The sequence below is a fragment of the Lepidochelys olivacea genome (genome assembly GCF_965140295.1).
Source record: "Lepidochelys olivacea isolate rLepOli2 genome assembly, chromosome: 14".
In the NCBI taxonomy this organism is placed as follows: Eukaryota; Metazoa; Chordata; order Testudines; family Cheloniidae; genus Lepidochelys; species Lepidochelys olivacea.
In genome coordinates this window covers 45,957,218-45,977,439 of record NC_140424.1, presented here as the reverse complement: position 1 = coordinate 45,977,439, position 20,222 = coordinate 45,957,218, and the positions used below count along the sequence as shown (strand labels likewise).

Genomic DNA, 20,222 nt, shown 5'->3' with positions numbered 1-20,222 from the left:
GTATTCTGCCATCCCAATAAAGGCTTGGACCTGCTTTTTGGTGTGGGGAGCGGGCCAGTCTCTGATCACCTCCACCTTGGCTGGTTCCGGCTTTAGGCGGCCGCTCCCCACCCAATGGCCCAGGTAGGATATTTCAGCCATCCCCACCTTGCACTTCTCCGCTTTTACAATCAGCCCAGCCCCCTGGAGTCGGTCCAGCACTTGTCTAATCTGGGACACGTGGTCCTCCCAGGTCTGGCTAAAGACACAGATGTCATCAATATACGCCACGGCAAAACTCTCCATCCCCCTCAGTAGCTGGTCCACCAGGCGCTGGAAGGTGGCCGGCGCTCCCTTGAGGCCGAAAGGCAGGGTCAGGAACTCATAGAGCCCCAGAGGGGTGATAAAAGCCGATTTCAGCCGGGCATCTGCATCCAGCGGCACTTGCCAGTAGCCCTTTGTAAGGTCCATGGTGGTAAGGTACCGAGCTCCTCCCAGCTTGTCTAGGAGCTCGTCTGGCCTCAGGGGTAGGGATCAGATACAGTGATGGCATTGAGCTTCCGATAGTCCACACAGAACCGGACCGACCCGTCCTTTTTGGGGACCAGCACCACCGGCGAGGCCCAAGGGCTGGCAGATGGCTGGATCACCCCCAAAAGCCAGCATGTCCCGGACCTCTCTTTCCAGGTCCTGAGCAGTTTTCCCTGTGACTCGGAAGGGGGAGCATCTTATCGGCGGGTGCGACCCTGTCTGCACCCGGTGGACAGTCAGATTAGTGCGTCCAGGCTGGTTGGAAAACAGCTGGCGGTACGGATGCAGCACCCCCCTGACCTCAGCTTGCTGGGCAGGGGTTAGCTGATCCAAGAGGGGAATTGTTTCCAGGGGGGAACCAGCTCTGGTCCCAGGGAATAGATCTACTAAAGGGTCATCTCCCTGCTCTTCCCACTGTCCACACACGGCCAACACCACATTCCCCCGGCATAATATGGCTTCATCATATTCACATGGTACACCCGGCGGTGGTGCGCCCGGTTCGACAGCTCCACCACATCGTTTACCTCATTGAGCTGCTTGACGACCTTGAAAGGGCCCTCCCAGGCGGCCTGTAGTTTGTTCTTTCTCACAGGGATAAGAACCATCACCTGATCCCCGGTGGCGTAGGCACGGGCCCGTGCCGTGCGGTCATACCAGACCTTCTGCTTCCTCTGGGCTCTGGCCAGATTCTCCCTGGCCAGGCCCATGAGTTCAGCCAGTCTCTCTCGGAAGGTCAGGACATACTCCACCACTGACTCTCCATCGGGAGTGGCCTTCCCCTCCCACTCGTCTCTCATCAGGTCCAGGGGGCCCCTCACCCTCCTTCCATATAACAGTTGGAAAGGCGAAAATCCGGTTGACTCCTGGGGCACCTCCCTGTACGCGAACAGCAGGTGAGGTAAGTACTTGTCCCAGTCCTGCGGGTGCTGGTTCATAAAGGTTTTCAGCATCATCTTTAGCGTCCCATTGAACCTCTCCACCAGCCCATTGGACTGGGGGTGATAAGCTGAGGCCCAGTCGTGCCGGACCCCACATTTCTCCCACAAGCACCGGAGCAGGGCCGACATGAAGTTGGAGCCTTGGTCTGTCAAGACTTCCTTGGGGAACCCCACTCGGCTGAAAATGGTCAGGAGCGCATCGGCCACGGTGTCGGCTTCAATGGAAGCTAAGGGCACTGCCTCGGGGTAGCAGGTGGCGAAATCTACCACCACCAGAATGTATTTCTTCCCCGACCGGGTCGTCCTGCTGAGAGGCCCCACGATGTCCATGGCCATCTTCTGGAAAGGCTCCTCTATGATGGGCAAAGGTCTCAAAGCCGCTTTCCCCTTGTCCCGGGCCTTCCCCACGCTCTAACAGGGGTCACAGGATCGGCAATACTGCCGGACCGTGGTAAAGACCCCGGGCCAGTAAAAGTTCTGTAGCAACCTCTGCCGGGTGCGCCGGATTCCCTGGTGCCCTGCGAGGGGGATGTCATGGGCCAGGTACAGGAGCCTGCGGCGATACTTCTGGGGGACCCCCAGCTGCCTCCTGATCCCACAGGACTCTGCTTCCCTTGTGGGAGCCCATTCTCGGTACAGGAACCCCTTCTCCCACAGGAACCTCTCCTGGCAGCCTCTCCTCATGGTCCGTCCCACACTGAGGTCGGCCAGGTCCCTGAGCTTCCGCAAGGAGGGATCTTTCCTCAACTCGGCCTGGAACTCAGCGGCTGGGGAAGGGATGGGGCCCGGTTCCCCCTCATTGGCCAGGTCTGAGGCCTCAGCCTCTCTGAGCCGTGCCCCTCGGCGCTCCCTCCCCACCAGGGAAGGGTCCTGCGCCTCCGGTGTGGTATCCTCCCCAAGGTCAGGGAGCAGTGCCCCTCGCCGGCTCTGGCTACGGGTCACAACCAGGGCGGTCTGGGGCTTGCTTGGCCAGTCCTCTAGGTCTCCCCCCATCAAAACTTCAGTGGGCAAATGGTGGTGTACCCCCACATCCTTGGGGCCCTCCTTGGCCCCCCATTTCAGGTGTACCCTTGCCACGGGCACCTTAAATGAGGTCCCGCCCACCCCCGTCAGGGTCAGGTAGGTGTTGGGCACCACCCGATCTGGGGCCACCATAGAATCATAGAATCATAGAATATCAGGGTTGGAAGGGACCCCAGAAGGTCATCTAGTCCAACCCCCTGCTCAAAGCAGGACCAATTCCCAGTTAAATCATCCCAGCCAGGGCTTTGTCAAGCCTGACCTTAAAAACCTCTAAGGAAGGAGATTCTACCACCTCCCTAGGTAACGCATTCCAGTGTTTCACCACCCTCTTAGTGAAAAAGTTTTTCCTAATATCCAATCTAAACCTCCCCCACTGCAACTTGAGACCATTACTCCTCGTTCTGTCATCTGCTACCATTGAGAACAGTCTAGAGCCATCCTCTTTGGAACCCCCTTTCAGGTAGTTGAAAGCAGCTATCAAATCCCCCCTCATTCTTCTCTTCTGCAGGCTAAACAATCCCAGCTCCCTCAGCCTCTCCTCATAACTCATGTGTTCCAGTCCCCTAATCATTTTTGTTGCCCTTCGCTGGACTCTCTCCAATTTATCCACATCCTTCTTGAAGTGTGGGGCCCAAAACTGGACACAGTACTCCAGATGAGGCCTCACCAATGTCGAATAGAGGGGAACGATCACGTCCCTCGATCTGCTCGCTATGCCCCTACTTATACATCCCAAAATGCCATTGGCCTTCTTGGCAACAAGGGCACACTGCTGACTCATATCCAGCTTCTCGTCCACTGTCACCCCTAGGTCCTTTTCTGCAGAACTGCTGCCTAGCCATTCGGTCCCTAGTCTGTAGCTGTGCATTGGGTTCTTCCGTCCTAAGTGCAGGACCCTGCACTTATCCTTACTGAACCTCATCAGATTCCTTTTGGCCCAATCCTCCAATTTGTCTAGGTCCTTCTGTATCCTATCCCTCCCCTCCAGCGTATCTACCACTCCTCCCAGTTTAGTATCATCCGCAAATTTGCTGAGAGTGCAATCCACACCATCCTCCAGATCATTTATGAAGATATTGAATAAAACCGGCCCCAGGACCGACCCCTGGGGCACTCCACTTGATACCGGCTGCCAACTAGACATGGAGCCATTGATCACTACCCGTTGAGCCCGACAATTTAGCCAGCTTTCTACCCACCTTATAGTGCATTCATCCAGCCCATACTTCCTTAACTTGCTGACAAGAATACTATGGGAGACCGTGTCAAAAGCTTTGCTAAAGTCAAGAAACAATACATCCACTGCTTTCCCTTCATCCACAGAACCAGTAATCTCATCATAAAAGGCGATTAGATTAGTCAGGCATGACCTTCCCTTGGTGAATCCATGCTGGCTGTTCCTGATCACTTTCCTCTCATGCAAGTGCTTCAGGATTGATTCTTTGAGGACCTGCTCCATGATTTTTCCAGGGACTGAGGTGAGGCTGACTGGCCTGTAGTTCCCAGGATCTTCCTTCTTCCCTTTTTTAAAGATTGGCACTACATTAGCCTTTTTCCAGTCATCCGGGACTTCCCCGGTTCGCCACGAGTTTTCAAAGATAATGGCCAGTGGCTCTGCAATCACAGCCGCCAATTCCTTCAGCACTCTCGGATGCAACTCGTCCGGCCCCATGGACTTGTGCACGTCCAGCTTTTCTAAATAGTCCCTAACCGCCTCTATCTCCACAGAGGGCTGGCCATCTCTTCCGCATTTTGTGATGCACCACCTCGGGCCAGGCCAGCGTCACCTCCGGCCAGGCCAGCGTCACCTCCGCTCCCGTATCCCAGTATCCATTGACCTTCCTCCCATCCACCTCCAGGGGAACAAGGCACTCTCTCCGGAGGGACAGCCCCGCGCCCACCCTGTAAACCGAGCACCCTGAGTCCAGAGCCTCCAGCCCTCTGGCGGAGCTGGCCTGGGGCACTCTTCCCTCCTGAGCAGGTGGTAAACTGGCAGCCCCCCTTTTCTGGGTCATCTGCCCCTCGTCCAGCTGAGTCCCTACCCAGTTAACCCTGGGTAGGTTGGGTCTGCTCAGTTTGTCCCTGAGCCCGGGGCACTGGGACCGTACGTGGCCTCTCTGGCCACAGTGATAGCAGCTCAGGTCACGTTGGTCCCGTCGAGCAGGTCGGAGGGGCCCGACGCCAGGCGTTCCCCTTGGGAGGGGGTTCTCCCTATTTCCCCACTGGGAGGCCCCATGGTGACTCTCTCTCTCTCTGCATCGGGGGGGGCCTGTTCTTTTGGGGCTCCTCCCGGCTACCCCCTGACCGACTGTTCACAAACTCGTCGGCCAGCTGCCCTGCGTGCTGGGGGTTCTCGAGCTTTTTGTCCACCAGCCACAGCCTCAGGTCGGAAGGGCACTGATCATACAGCTGCTCCGGTACGATTAGATCAAGCAGGTCCTCTTTAGCTCGGGCCCCAGCTGCCCACTTGCGGGCATATCCCTGCATCCGGTTGACCAGTTGTAGGTAGGTGACTTCAGGCGTTTTACGCTGACTCCGGAACCTTCTCCGGTACATCTCGGGGGTCAGCCCAAACTCACGGAGCAGGGCCTGTTTGAACAGTTCATAGTCCCCTGCCTCCGCCCCTGTCATCCGGCTGTACACCTCCACGGCTTTGGGGTCCAGTAAGGGGGTGAGGAACTGGAGCCTGTCTGCAGGGTCAACCCTGTGCAGCTCACAGGCATTCTCAAAGGCCGTCAGGAAGCTATCTATGTCCTCCCCCTCCTTCCGCTGGGCCAGGAAGCACTTATCAAAGTTCCTTGCAGTCTTGGGTCCCCCCGTACTCACCGCAGCCAGGGCCCCACTGCTCCTCAGCCTGGCCAGCTCCAGTTCATGCTGTCTTTATTTCTCCTTCTCCTGACGCTCCCTCTCCTTCTCCTCCTGCTCATGTTGACGTTGTTTCTCCTTTTCCTCCTGCCCATGCCTACGTTCCCGCTCCTTCTCCTCCTGCTCATGTTGAGGTTGTTTTTCATGATCCTCCAGCTCCCTCATTTTCATCTCCCTCTCCCATTCCAGCCGCCTCCGCTCCAGGGATGGGGAGCTCCGCCAGGAGGATCCCCTGCTGGGTGCCGGGGTCAGGGTGCCCTCGGTATTCGCTGGGCTTCCCCCAACCCCTCCCCCGGACATAGGTAGGAAGGGTCTCGGGATGTCCTCGGCAGCAGTCTGACCCCTCCCAGCCCGGTCAGGCCCCAGGGCCCACACTGCGTCCCCCGGGCAGCTTCCCTCAGGGACAGGGATCGGGTCATCCAAGCGATCCCTCTCCTCCAACTGGGCAATCAGCTGTTCCTTGGTGGACCTCCCGATGCGCAGCCCCCTCTGCCTGCACAGCTCCACCAGGTCTCTCTTCAGGCGTTTAGCGTACATCTCCCTGCTGGCCACTCGCAGGCCGGGCAGTTTCCAGGAAAAACCCCTCGTGTGCCAGTCCTTCTTGAGGTCACCACCTCTTTGCCAGGGTCGAGCTGCAGACTCCTCCGCCCGTGGGACCGCTCGCTGCAATCCCCCGGGGGACCCTGTTACTGCAAAAGTTCTTCTCTCTGGTCACATACTCCCAGGGGTTAACCGCCCCCTGAAACCATCTCTCTCTGAATCTTCAGTACGCCTGGTCCCCGTCAATCCCCTTCGTTTTACTGCTTCCCAGTCACTTACTGCAGGAAGCGCCGTTCACGGGGTGCAGTAGATCCCACCACTGCCACCAGTTGTCACGGAGTGTGGGGGAGTCCAGGCCCTGCACCCCTCTTCCTGGGATTCACTCTCTTCACATTCCTGGGCAGAGGTGTCACCTCCCCCTCCCCCTCCTGGCTCAGGTGACAGGCTCTCAGGTCTCCCATCCCCAGGGCACATTCCCAGGTCAACACTCCCCCCTCCCTGCTGCGTCACATCCTCACACCCCCATCCCTCTCTGCCACTCCCCCTGCCCCCCCCCATCCCTTGCTCACAGCGTCATCCCCCTTCCCGGCTCCATTACTTACCCTGCCCTTCCTGCCCCACCCCACCCTCTACCCTCCCCACCACCTTCCCTCCCTGCCCCTCCTGTACCACTCTTCCCCCAGCCCCTTCCTTCCCTGCCCCACACTGTCCCTGCCCTTGCCCTTGCCCACCCCCATCCCAACGCCTGGCCCCTGGCCCACTGACGATGCTGTGCCGGAGCAGGGCCCCCCCGGGGAGGTGATCCAGCCGCTGCCCATCCAGCTGCCCAAGAAGAGCAAGAGGTCGATCGACGCCAGCCAGCTGGTGGGTGAGGACGGGGAGGGGATGGTGGCGGACGGGGTCCATGGCCACGCGGGCGGCATGGATGAGATCTTCGGCTCCCTCAACGCCCTCAAGTTGGAAATTGAGAACATGAAGCACCCGATGGGCACCCAGGACAACCCGGCCCGCACCTGCCAGGACCTGCGGCTCTGCCACCCTGACCTGCCCGATGGTGAGCGCCGGGCTGGGCTTGATGGGAGATGGGGCGGTGCTAGGGGCCTTTTTTGCAGGGAGCGGGTCAGGGGCAGCAGGGGGCCATCCCCGGGCAGACAGGGCTGGTCCCATTGCCCCAGGGCGGCGCTAGGGGCTGGGCTGCAGGGAGCGGAGCAGGGGGCTCTCCTCTGGCAGTCAGGGCTGGCTCCGTTGCCCCAGGGCAGCGCTAGGGGCTGGGCTACAGGCAGCGGGGCGGGGGGCAGCAGGGGGCTCTCCCCGGGCAGACAGGGCTGGTCCCATTGCCCCGGGGCAGCACTGGGGGGGCTGGGCTGCAGGGAGCGGGGCAGGGGGCAGCAGGGGGCTCTCCCCTGGCAGTCAGAGCTGGCCTGATGCCCCAGGGTGGCGCTAGGGGGCCGTGGTGCTGGGGTGGCTCAGTGGGGGAAATAAAGGGGATTCTTTGTGCATTGACACCCCCTCTCTGCCCCCCAGGCGAGTACTGGATCGACCCCAACGAGGGCTGCTCCCGGGACTCCTTCAAGGTGCACTGCGACTTCTCGGCTGGCGGGGAGACCTGCCTCTTCCCCACCAAAGAGACGCAGGTGGTGAGTGTGATGGGAGCTCAGGGGAAGGGGGAACTGGCAGCCAGGACTCCTGGGTTCTCTCCCCAGCTCTGGGAGGAGAGTGGGCTCTGGTGGGTTAGAACAAGGGGGCAGGGGCTGGGGGCCAGGACTCCTGGGTTCTCTCCTGTTATAACCACCCCAAGACGCCGCTGTCTGGTTTTGGCACTGGAGCAGCTGTGGCTGGCCGAAGGGAGGATTTAGCCCCAGCCTCGCCCCCAGCCAGGCTCACGCGCGTGGGGCACCCCGTGGTGTAGCCCCCCGTGGTGTAGCCCCCCGTGGTGTAGCCCCCCGTGAGCCCGTCTCTCTGGGTCTCCCCTGCCAGGTCCAGATGTCTGCGTGGCAGGAGGAGAAGCCCCCGCGCTGGTTCAGCCAGTTCCAGGAAGGCAGGAAGGTGAGAGCCGGGCTGGGAGGCCGGTGGGCGTGTCCTGGGCTCGGTGACACCGTCAGGGTCACCCCAACAGGCGGCCTGGTCCCGGGGATCCTGCACCCTGATAATACACCTCGCACCCCCATACACGGCCCTGGCCCCTGTGAATGAGCCCCAGAGACAGGCCCAGCGTTTGCGTGTGTGCAGATACCTCCTGTACCCTGCAGCTCCAACGCTGACCCCCTGCTGACACCTGGGGTCTGCAGGGGGGGGTCTCCAGTGACCGCACCCCCCCTCCAGCTAACATCTGTCCATCCAGCCAGCCTTCAAACTCCTCTGTCATTCATCCCCCCTGGAATCCCCCTCCGGGCCCAACCCCCAGAGTGTATCTCCCCAGTCCTAGATCCTCACCCCTCATCCCCGCTGGAATCCCCCTCTGTGCCCAGGCCCCAGGGTGTATCTCCCCAGTCCTAGATCCTCACCTCCCTGCCCATCCCCCCAGGCTCTCCTCTATCTGATCCATCCATCCACCCGTCCTGGAAGCTACCCGTCCCTAGATCCACCTGGAGTCTCGTCTGCCCTGCTAGTCGCCTGTTTAATGTCTGTCCAGCCCTGAGTCCCTCTGTCTGTGGTGTGGCAGATCCGTACCAGAGAAACCCGTCTGTAGCTCTGTCTATCTGTCTGTCCTGGGCTCTGTCCATCTCTCTCCCTGCCTCTGGCGCCCCTCTCCACAGCACACAGACTCTGATCCCCACTGAGTGCCCCCCAGGCAGGGGCTCCCTGCGCCTTGCCCCGAGCAGGGAGTGCGGGGGGGTGGCCACAACATACGTCTCCCCCTAACGTGTCCCTGCCCCCCAGTTCTCCTACGTGGACGCGGACGGGCGCCCGGTGGGCGTGGTGCAGCTCACCTTCCTGCGGCTGCTCAGCGTGGCCGCCCGGCAGAACTTCACCTACCACTGCCAGCGTTCGGTGGGCTGGGGCAGCGCCGCCTCTGGGGGCCACCAGCGTGCCCTCCGCCTCCGGGGCGCCAACGAGGAGGACATGAGCTACGACACCAGCCCCTACATCACGGCCCTCACCGATGGCTGCGCGGTGAGCGGGGCCCGGGGAGGGGAGCCGGGGGAGGGACAGGCTGGGATGGAGGGGGCGAAGAGAGAGACGGGAGCATGTGGAGGTCTGGGGAGGGACAGATATACTGGGATGGAGGTACAGGGAGGGAGGGAGATGTGACGTTGCACCCCATAATGCTTTATAGAAATATGCTTATGAGTGTAAATATGACATAACTGGAATCTGTTTTACGCTACATATGCCATGTAACACACCTTTGCACAGGTTATGTTCTACTGAAGTCTTCATCCTATTGGTATGCATGGACCATGTTTATATCTGAAGTTATGAGTGTTGGCTCTGTGCTGCTATGTAAAGTGTTTGCTGTAGGAAGCACCTAAGGCAGATCTGGTCAACATAGCGTGAGGGGATTATTCAGGTAAATGGAAGTACTTGGCGAACAACGGACCTTGAGAGACACCAGTCCACATCTGAGCTCTCCTGGGAACGTTCCTGTAGAGAACTGAGTCATGCATGAACAGGTGACTTGGACATGTGACTCCAAAACTCCATCTTGTAGAGGGGATTCTACACAGGGGGAGGGAGGGGTTTAGACCCACAAGGAGAAACTATATAAAGCCTTGGGAGACCCCTCCATTTTGTCTTCAGCTGGCTCAAGAGATAGCCTTTCCACCCCCAAAGGATACCTGAAAGAAACTGGAACAAAGGACAGTAACCTCAGGGGGTGTGAGTAGATTGCTGGACCCAGACTAGAAGGGATCTAGTCTGTAAAAGAAGCTTACTGGAACATTTCTGAGGGTGAGATTTCATCTGTAATCACTTTCTTACTCTATTAGGCTTAGACTTGCGTGTTTTATTTTATTTTGCTTGGTAATTCACTTTGTTCCGTCTGTTATTACTTAGAACCACTTAAATCCTACTTTTTGTATTTAATAAAATCACTTTTTACTTATTAATTAACCCAGAGTATGTATTAATACCTGGGGAAGCAAACAGCTGTGCATATCTCTCGATCAGTGTTATAGAGGGTGAACAATTTATGAGTTTATCCTGTATAAGCTTTATAGAGGGTAAAACGGATTTATTTGGGGTTTGGACCCCATTGGGAGTTGGGTATCCGAGTGCTGGAGACAGGAGCACTTCTTAAGCTGTTTTCAGTTAAGCCTGCAGCTTGTGGGAGACGTGGTTCAGACGTGGGTCTGTGTTTGTAGCAGGCTGGCGTGTCTGGCGCGACCAGGCAGGGCACTGACATCCCAAGCTGATGGGGAAAACAGGCTCAGAGTCGGTCTCTGTGATCCAGCCCGTCACAGTGGCGTCACGAACAGGATCTGAACCTGTGCAGGGAAACCCCATTGGATTTCGAACACTGTGACGGGGTGGGTCACAGAAACCCCCTTTGGGAACTGCCGGCTGATGTGCCGAGACTACCCCTGAGCACAGGGAATTACCAAGCAAAATGAAATAAAACATGCAAGTCTAAGCCTAATACAGTAAAAAAGTGATTACAGGTAAAACCTCACCCTCAGAGATGTTTCAATAAGCTTCTGTCACAGTCTGGACGCCTTCCTAGTCTGGGCACAACCCTTTCCCCGGTACAGCCCTTGTTCCAGCTCAGGTGGTCGCGAGGGGATTTCTCATGACTGCAGCCCCCTCTGTTCGGTTCCACCCCCTTATATATCTTTGGCACAAGGTGGGAACCCTTTGTCCCTCTCTGGGTTCTCACCCCTCCTTCTCAATGGAAAAGCACCAGGTTAAAGATGGATTCCAGGTCAGGTGACATGATCACATGGCACTGTAAGACTTCATTACCCACTTGCCAGCCCACAGTAGACAGGAAGACTTACAAGTAAACAGAGCCATCTGCAGTCAATTGTCCTGGTTAATGGGAGCCATCACAATTCCAAACCACCATTAATGGCCCACACTTGGCATAATTACAGTAGGCCCTCAGAGTTATATTTCATATTTCTAGCTTCAGATACAAGAATGATACATTCATACAAATAGGATGACCACACTCAGTAGATTATAAGCTTTGTAATGATACCTTACAAGAGACCTTTTGCATGAAGCATATTCCAGTTACATATTAACACTCATTATTATATTTTCATAAAATCATATAGAGTGCAACGTCACAGGATGGATACCCTGGGATGGGTGAATAGACAGTTGGAGGGTTGAGGAGAGTGGATGGATACACTAGGAGGGAGGCTGGATGGATGGAGGAGGGAGGGAGGGAGGGATGGATGGAGGGATGAGGAGATGAGGGATGGATGGATGGATACACTAGGAGGGAGGCTGGATGACCAGACAGTTGCAGGGGGGGATGGGCAGATGCACCGGGAGCCGGAGTGGGGATGAGGGACAGATAGAGACAATAGGATTCCAGGACGCAGAGGGATACGCAGAGGGGTGGCTGGGTGACCAGATAGACACACTAGGGTGAGGGAGGGAAGGATGGATAGATAGGTGGACGTGCCAGGTGTAGCAATAGACAGACGGATGGATGCACCAGGTGCAGGAACAGACGTCAGACAGACAGCTAGATGCACCAAGCTCAGGAATGGACAGACAGTTCCAGGGCTAGGCAGACACCCCGGCGGAGGGAGGGGAGGGTGGATCGATAGATGAATACGCCGGGTGCAGGAACAGACAGTCGGTTCCAGGGGCTAGGCAGACGCCCCGGCGGAGGGAGGGGATGGGGCATGCAGGAGAAGGAGGCGACAGGCTGGTGTCCATGCCAGGAACAGAGGGCAGAGCCTGGGTCACAGTGGAGCGAGAGGCCCCCCGGGGAGCCTGTGGCAGGAACAGGCCCTGGAGCCGCTGGAGCCGCTGACCCTGCGGCTTGACCCTCCCCATGCCCCCCCAGCAGCTGCGGAAGGGCCCGGACAGGACGGTGCTGGAGGTGAACACGCCCCGCGTGGAGCAGCTCCCCCTGCTGGACGCGCACTTCACGGACTTTGGGGAGCCTAACCAGAAGTTTGGGTTCGAGGTGGGACCCGCCTGTTTCCTGGGCTAGGACCAAACCCCCATGAGCCCTGCCCTGGCCCCTGAGGGAACGTCCCAGCCTGGCCCAGGCCCCACCATCCCCCAAGCAGCGAAGCTACGGGGCCTTCTGGCCACCTGAGGGACGGACACGCCATGACCACCCACAGCCACCGAGACCAACGCACCCGCTGCCGTCTCCTGCTGGGACCAGGGACCGGAGAGAGGCACCGAAGAGACGTCACCGCTTAGAGCCCACCTGTATTTTAACGTGTAGAGAGAGGGGGGGCAATTACACCCACGCGCTGGCGGGATCCCTCGGAGCCCCACATCCCCCCTCCCACAATCCTCTAGCCAGAGGTCCCAGAATGCCCCAGCAACATCCCTCAGAGCCCGTGGGCCATATTTCCCAGAATGCCTCAGGGTACACCCTCCATATCTCCCAGAGCCCCTCAACTCTAACCCCAGACTGGGGCCACCCCGAAATGGTGGAACCGGTACCCCAATTTCCCCTCTGACCATGGAGCAAAGCCATTAATGTCTAATGAACATTGTGAGCGAACCAGAGTTAATTAATGTCAGCAGTGTGGCTGGCTCCCCTGGGCCGGGCAGCATCGTGAACAGAGGACCTGGGTTAACACCAGTGGGCTCCCGTCCTCCCTCCCCACAGTGCTGACACCTGTCGCAGTGACAACGACCCTCATGCTTCAGGGCAGGTGCTGGCCTGCAGGGATGGGGTCAGGAGGAAACTTCCTCCTCACTGAGGGCTCATTTAATTACTGGTTTAGTCACCTCCTGCAGGGTTCCTGCCCTTTCCACCCAGAGCAGCCACAGGCGGGAGGCCAGGCTCGATGGGCCCACTGGTCTGGTCCCGGCTGGGATTCCTCTGCTTCATTCATTCCTATCAATGGGCTCCAGTCCCCCTCCTCCAGGGCACTAATTAATGTCAAAGGAAGAAGAAATGTTAATTTCAGTAGGGTTCTCTGCTCCCCTCCCCCACTATGGTAATTAGTATTGATTTGTGAGGCTCTAACCCCTCCCCCATTGGACTAATTAATATCAAAGGAGAAAATCTTATTAATTAATATCAGTGGGGTGCTCCCCCTTCCCCCTGGTACTAATTAGCATTAATTGACATGGACAGGGCTCCTCCTTCCCTCCCATATCAGTTAAAATAATGAATAAAGCCTGTTAATTAACATCTCCACAGTGCTCAGATCCCCCCACTCCCGGCTATTTGCAAGTGACTGTTGCTCTGGGTGTATTTAAAAGCCTTCACCAACCTCCCCCCATGGAAGAAGCTGAGGAGCGAAGAGAAGGACGCTGGTTTTATTGTTTTATTTTAAATTAATTATATTATTTAAGGCGTGGAGACACACAGGGGTCTGGGCCCTGCCGCGGATTTTGAATCCCAAATGAGCCCATGCGCTCTGGCATGACGCTGCCAGTCCTGGGCTGGGGGGGAACCCAATTCATTTTCTTGGGGCTGCCGGACAAACGTTTCATGGGGTGACTGTTGTTGCTTTTCGGGGTCTAACAGGCAGCCCCCCCCCACGCCCCGGAGTGCTGAGCCGGCGGCCGGTGTAATGTTTGTAAGTAATTTTGGAAGTTGTATTGTAATATATCAGCTATAATTTTGCTGCTTTTGGGGGTTGTTATTTTTGTTGTCCCGTCCCCTTGGCTCCCTCCCAACCCTCCCGCTGGCCTTGCCCTGTGTCACGGAGTCCCCGGGCGATGCTCTGGAACTGCTCCCCATGAAGCCAGTCAGGACTCTGGGGCAGTCGCCTTTCTGTGAGCAGCCTGTCTTCAGGACACAGCTCACCCGGCTTCCACCTTCCTGGGTCTGACCTCGGAGCATTCAGCCTCCTCTGCCCCTCCGTGCGCTTCCCACAGCTCTCACCTTGCAGGGAGGAAGGGCCCAGGCCATCAGGTGCCAGGAAACAGGGTGTCGGCAATTCTTTGTGTCCAGACTCCTGCACACACCTGTCCTCTAGGGCTCTGCAATGATCATACCCCCTTACACCACCCCCTAGATACTTAAGAACTGCCTAGGGGAAACTGAGGCACCCCCACACTGTTCAGAGGAAACATTAAGAACAGTCCCACTTCGTCACACCTTGCTTGGGCGCTTTGCTCCATCCCGGGGCTTTTTTCGTTGCTCTGTTTTCCTTCACCCCCCATGAAAATACAGGCTGTGAACAAACCCCCGTGCAGATCCGTGGCCCCCTGCAAGGCCAGCCTGTGACCTGCACCAGCCGCTCACAGCTGGATTTTATGCCCAAGCCCAGCCTGATTCACCGCTGCCTGGTGCGTCATGCAGCCATTTACACGGGGCTGAGATGTTCCTGATTGTGGAGCAGGAGCCAGACACGTCCGTGGCCGGGACGTTTCCGTCGGGGGCCTGACGCAGAGATCCAGGAGACCCCCCTCCCCACCCAATGACAAGGACGTGTGGAAATGGCCCAGCTACTCAGTGGTGTGAATCAGCAACACCCCCCCACCCCCGATGGCAATGCTGGTTTGCACCCAGGGAGGAGCTGCCCCAGAGGGATCCACCCTCAGCCTGGAGTCAGTCAGAGCCATGCAGCTGTGGCAGGACCCAGGTAATCACCTGGGGGGCGCAGGTGTGTGCAGGCTTGGGGGGGGCAGCTGTCTGGGGGGGCATTCATAGACTCCTAGAATATCAGGGTTGGAAGGGACCTCAGGAGGTCACCTAGTCCAACCCCCTGCTCAGAGCAGGACCAACCCCAACTAAATCAAAAAATTAAAAAAACTAAATCACTCCACCTGTGGTCCCCTGGTCCTATTGGGATCCAGGAAGTGGCGGGTGGAAGCCCACCCACTGCTAAAAAATCCCCCCCAGCTCAAGGGGGGGATCTACAGGACCTGGCAACCAAATGATTTCGGGGGACAACTAATGAAATAACAGGGACAGGCGTGCGGTCAAAGGGTCAAACAAAGGGAACCAGATGGGGACAGCGCCCACTGCTCCTCCAAGGCATCAAGGGAGTCAGTGGATGCCACCCAGAATAGCTCTGCCCGGAGGCGTGAGCGGACTGAGGGTCGGAAATAGGCCCACGGTCACAGGAGTCTCCATCGGCCAACCTCCTCTCCCTGCCTTTGTAGATGGCCACTTTAGTCAGGGCCAGGAGGAGGTTGACCAGGAACCGTGGCTTTGTGGGGCCATGGGTAGGGACTGCACAGATAAGGAGGTGAGGGGAAAAGTGCAACCAGAAATGTAACAGTGTCTAAAAGGAGCCGGAACGGGGCTGCAACCTGGCGCATGCCAGGTAAACGTGCGCCAGGGTCTCCCTCATGCCGCAGAAGGGGCAGGTGGCCGGGACGGGGGTGAACTGCGCCAAGTACACGCCCGTGCTCACGCTCTGTGAAGGAGACCCCCCCACCCCACCTACCTCTCTCTGGCGTGGTCAGGCCCCAGGTTGTTGGGGAAACGCCCGGCCAGGTCCTTGTCCGGCAGCGGGAGGAGCTGGAAGGAGATCCCAGGGGCTGAGAACGGCAGGCGAGGGGGACGCAGGCAGGTCACTCAGGGGCGAGAGGCCCCGATCCTGCTACGAGCTGCTGAGCGACCCCCTGGATTTTGTGAGAAGCCGCGTGTGCTGACGTGCTCTGCTGGTTTCGGGTCAAACTGAGCCCCTCCCCCCATACTGCGTTTCCCCCCCACACCCACCCCAGCAAGGTCCCCCCAGCTGGGCCCCGGCTGCCCCATTGCCGTGGGGCTTCGAGCTCCCCCAGCTCTCCAGTGCTGCCCTGAACGAACGACCCCGGCACTCCAGATGCTGCCCTCGCTGCCACCTGCCAGGAGTCTCGCCCCCCGTCCCCGCTGCTCCTCAGCCCGGCTCCATCCCTGCGTGGGGCAGGCCCCTTGCCTTGAACTGGGGGGGCACGTGCCGAGGCCACGTGTGGCACCTCCATCTCCGGGGGCCTGACCCAGGACGCCCTGAGGAGCCCCAATGTCTGGGGAGCAGGCGGGCAGCGCGGCGTGACGACCCAGCCCCTTGAACGGGGGGCTGCTTGGCCCCCGATCGCTAGACACTGCCGGAGTCTCAGCCGGCTCTGTGGTGCCCGGAGGGGCCCAGCTGGCGTCCCCCACATCCACAGGCCAGTGTGGGGATGACCATGTGTCTCCTGCCCTGGGGGAGGGTCTGTCCCTTGCAAACACCCAGCTATAAAGACAAGATCTTGTGTTGGTGGCAGCCGTTGCTGGGTGGGTGCGAGCTGGGTGGGCAGGGGGGAGAGGGCCTGACCCCCGCCCCAGGGGGAGCAGCTGGTCTTCGCAGAGCCCCCTGGATTCACCCCACTGCTGCTCACACTGGGTCCTGCTCTATGGAGACCCATGCGGCAGGCTGTCGGCTCTGGGATGGGATTCGCTATGGGTCTGTGCCAGGGTGGGGTGGGGCAGGGGGATCCCTTGGGCTGGGCTCCCTGCAGGGAGCAGCATTTGCTGACGCCGTGGGGACAGGGAGCTGCGACCCGTGTCTGTCTCTGAGAGCGTCACTGGGGGGGCGCTCCGTTCACCCCCGCAGCAACACCCTCTCCACAGAGCTCAGGGGGGCAGGGAGCAGGAACATGGGGGGGGGGGAATCCAGCGGGGGAAGCGCAGGCTGGCCCTGATTTCTTGGGACGTGCCTCACCCATGAGGGAGGGGACGTGTCCGACAGACCCCCCACACACCCCCCCAGAACCCGCCCACAGGAAAGCCGGCCGCACGGGGTCCTGCTTGGGCAGGGATGTCTGTATCCATGACCCGCAGCCTGTCCCTCCGTCTGCACCCCGAGCCTGAGCACCTCCAAACCCCCATCCTCAGCCAGGACCCCTCATTCCACACCAGCCCCACTCCTCTGACTGAGCACCCCAGATGGACAGACAGCCCCCATGCTTGTCTCTAGCATGCAGGGGTTGGGGGGAGACAGGATTCCTGGGTCCTATTCCAAGCTCTGTGAGGAGAGTGGGGTGTAACTCTAAGAGCTGGGAATCCAGGACCCATCGGTTCTAGTCCTGGCTCTGGGAGGGGTGTGGGGCTGGTGGGTTAGAGCAGGGGGGGCTAGGAACCAGGACTCCTGGGTTCTATCACAGTTCTGTGGCTTCTGACAAGTCGCTTGCCCTCAGTGTCCCCCCGCTGCACAGTGGGGTGAGGACACCGACCGGGGCTGCATTTCTCTCATAGTTTATTCCTCTCCAGTGCAGGTGTGGGGCTGGGCCAGGTCCCCGGATGCCGGGTGGTTTCGGGTGGAAAATCCCTGGCACCGAAATAACGCCCGCCCATGGGACCCTGGTGTCTCACTGACGCACCAACAAGCAGGACGCTGGGCTGGGGTTAGCGCCTCCGGGGCTCGGCCAGGGGCAGCGTGACGCCGACCTGACATCACCGGGCGCCGGGCAGAGTCAGGCCGGGAGGGCCGGGAGCAGACTGTGTTGGATGCTGCTGGGGCCCAGGGCTGGGAGTGGCTCAGAACCATCCCTGGGGGGAGTGAAACCAGGTGAGGGGTGTGACGAAGCGGGACTGTTCTTAATGATTCCTCTGCATAGTGTGGGGGTGCCTCAGTTTCCCCTAGGCAGTTCTTAAGTATCTAGGGGGTGGGGTAAGGGTGTATGATCACTGCAGAGCCCTAGAGGGCAGGTGTGTGCAGGGGTCTGGACACAGAGAATGGCCGACACCCTGTTTTTTGGCAACTGATGGCCTGGGCCCTTCCCCCCTGCAAGGTGAGAGCTGAAGGGTTGGAGAACAAAGGAATCAGGTGACCTCCTGGCCCGGGAAAGGAACAAAGCCCAGAGGAGGAGGGGCTGGAGGGAGTTTCAGTTTGGGGCTGGCTGGAGACATGGAGTGAAGGGCTTTGTCGGGCTCACTGCCCCCCAAAATGGACCCAGCTGAGGGGTCCGGTTCTCTGCACCTGCAAGCTCTGTGTTAGACCATGTTCCTGTCGTCTAATAAACCTCTGTTTTACTGGCTGGCTGAGAGTCACGTCTGACTGCGAAGTTGGGGTGCAGGACCCTCTGGCTTCCCCAGGACCCCGCCTGGGCGGACTCGCTGTGGGAAGCGCACGGAGGGGCAGAGGATGCTGTCACGGAGTGTGGGGGAGTCCAGGCCCTGCACCCCTCTTCCTGGGATCCACTGAGACTCTCAGCCAGCCAGTAAAACAGAAGGTTTATTGGACAACAGGAACACAGTCCAAAACAGAGCTTGTGGGTACAACCAGGACCCCTCAATCACGTCCTTCTGGGGGAGCAGGGAGCTTAGACCCCAGCCCTGGGGTTCCCTGTGTTCCTCCACCCAGCCCCAAACTGAAACTAAACCCACCCAGCAGGTTCCCTGCTGCAGCCTCTGTTCACATTCCTGGGCGGAGGTGTCACCTCCCCCTCCCCCTCCTGGCTCAGGTGACAGGCTCTCAGGTCTCCCCTCCCCAGGGCACATTCCCAGGTCAACACTCCCCCCTCCCTGCTGAGTCACATCGTCACATCTCTCCCCCCTTCGAGACTGAACTGAGCGGGGTCACGCTGACCAGTGACCTGGGGAAGTTCGGGGCCCCCTCTCCGGGACAGCGCATCCGCTATCAGGTTGGCACTTCCCTTCACGTGGACCACGTCCATGTCGTAATCCTGCAGGAGCAGGCTCCATCTCAGGAGCTTGGCGTTGGCTCCTTTCATCTGGTGCAGCCAGGTCAGGGGAGAGTGGTCGGTGTAGACAGTGAAGTGTCGCCCGAAGAGATAGGGCTCTAGTTTCTTGAGGGCCCACACCATGGCCAGGCACTCCTTCTCGATGGCCGCGTAGTGTTGCTCCCGGGGTAGCAACTTCTTGCTCAGGTACACGATGGGGTGTCTCTCCCCCTTTTCATCCTCCTGCATTAAGACCGCCCCCAGTCCCGTGTCTGAGGCGTCGGTGAACACCACAAAGGGCTTGTCAAAGTCTGGGTTTGCCAGAACTGGGCCACTGACCAGAGCCTCCTTCAGCGCCCGGAAAGCCTCCTGGCACTGCTCGGTCCAGACCACCTTGTCTGGCTTTCCCTTCTTGCATAGCTCAGTGATGGGGGTGGCTATGGCGCTAAAGTGGGGCACAAATCTTCGGTAGTATCCTGCCATCCCAATAAAGGCTTGGACCTGCTTTTTGGTGTGGGGAGCGGGCCAGTCTCTGATCACCTCCACCTTGGCTGGTTCCGGCTTTAGGCGGCCGCTCCCCACCCGATGGCCCAGGTAAGATACTTCCGCCATCCCCACCTTGCACTTCTCCGCTTTTACAGTCAGCCCAGCCCCCTGGAGTCGGTCCAGCACTTGTCTAACCTGGGACACGTGGTCCTCCCAGGTCTGGCTAAAGACACAGATGTCATCAATATACGCCACGGCAAAACTCTCCATCCCCCTCAGGAGCTGGTCCACTAGGCGCTGGAAGGTGGCCGGCGCTCCCTTGAGGCCGAAAGGCAGGGTCAGGAACTCATAGAGCCCCAGAGGGGTGATAAAGGCCGATTTCAGTCGGGCATCTGCATCCAGCGGCACTTGCCAGTAGCCCTTTGTAAGGTCCATGGTGGTGAGGTACCGAGCTCCTCCCAGCTTGTCTAGGAGCTCGTCCGGCCTGGGCATGGGGTAGGCATCAGATACAGTGATGGCATTGAGCTTCCGATAGTCCACACAGAACCGGACCGACCCGTCCTTTTTGGGGACCAGCACCACCGGCGAGGCCCAAGGGCTGGCAGATGGCTGGATCACCCCCAAAGCCAGCATGTCCCGGACCTCTCTTTCCAGGTCCTGAGCAGTTTTCCCTGTGACTCGGAAGGGGGAGCATCTTATCGGCGGGTGTGACCCTGTCTGCACCCGGTGGACAGTCAGATTAGTGCGTCCAGGCTGGTTGGAAAACAGCTGTCGGTACGGATGCAGCACCTCCCTGACCTCAGCTTGCTGGGCAGGGGTTAGCTGATCCGAGAGGGGAATTGTTTCCAGGGGGAAACCAGCTCTGGTCCCAGGGAATAGATCTACTAAAGGGTCATCTCCCTGCTCTTCCCACTGTCCACACACGGCCAACACCACATTCCCCCTGGCATAATATGGCTTCATCATATTCACATGGTACACCCGGCGGTGGTGCGCCCGGTTTGACAGCTCCACCACATAGTTTACCTCATTGAGCTGCTTGACGACCTTGAAAGGGCCCTCCCAGGCGGCCTGTAGTTTGTTCTTTCTCACTGGGATGAGAACCATCACCTGATCCCCGGTGGCGTAGGCACGGGCCCGTGCCGTGCGGTCATACCAGACCTT

At 58.9% G+C, this 20,222-nt stretch overlaps 1 protein-coding gene across 1 annotated transcript in view; it reads left to right on the top strand.

The window, feature by feature from the left end:
- Positions 1-13,582, top strand: part of COL11A2 (collagen type XI alpha 2 chain) — a 77,350-nt gene extending 63,768 nt beyond the window's left edge. The window contains exons 64-68 of the mRNA XM_084648126.1: positions 6,663-6,933; positions 7,404-7,516; positions 7,857-7,925; positions 8,760-8,993; positions 11,845-13,582. Coding sequence (XP_084504252.1) covers positions 6,663-6,933; positions 7,404-7,516; positions 7,857-7,925; positions 8,760-8,993; positions 11,845-11,994 — 837 coding nt within the window. The 3' untranslated portion in view covers positions 11,995-13,582. The remainder of the gene's footprint in view (positions 1-6,662; positions 6,934-7,403; positions 7,517-7,856; positions 7,926-8,759; positions 8,994-11,844) is intronic.
- Positions 13,583-20,222: the final 6,640 nt, after the last annotated feature.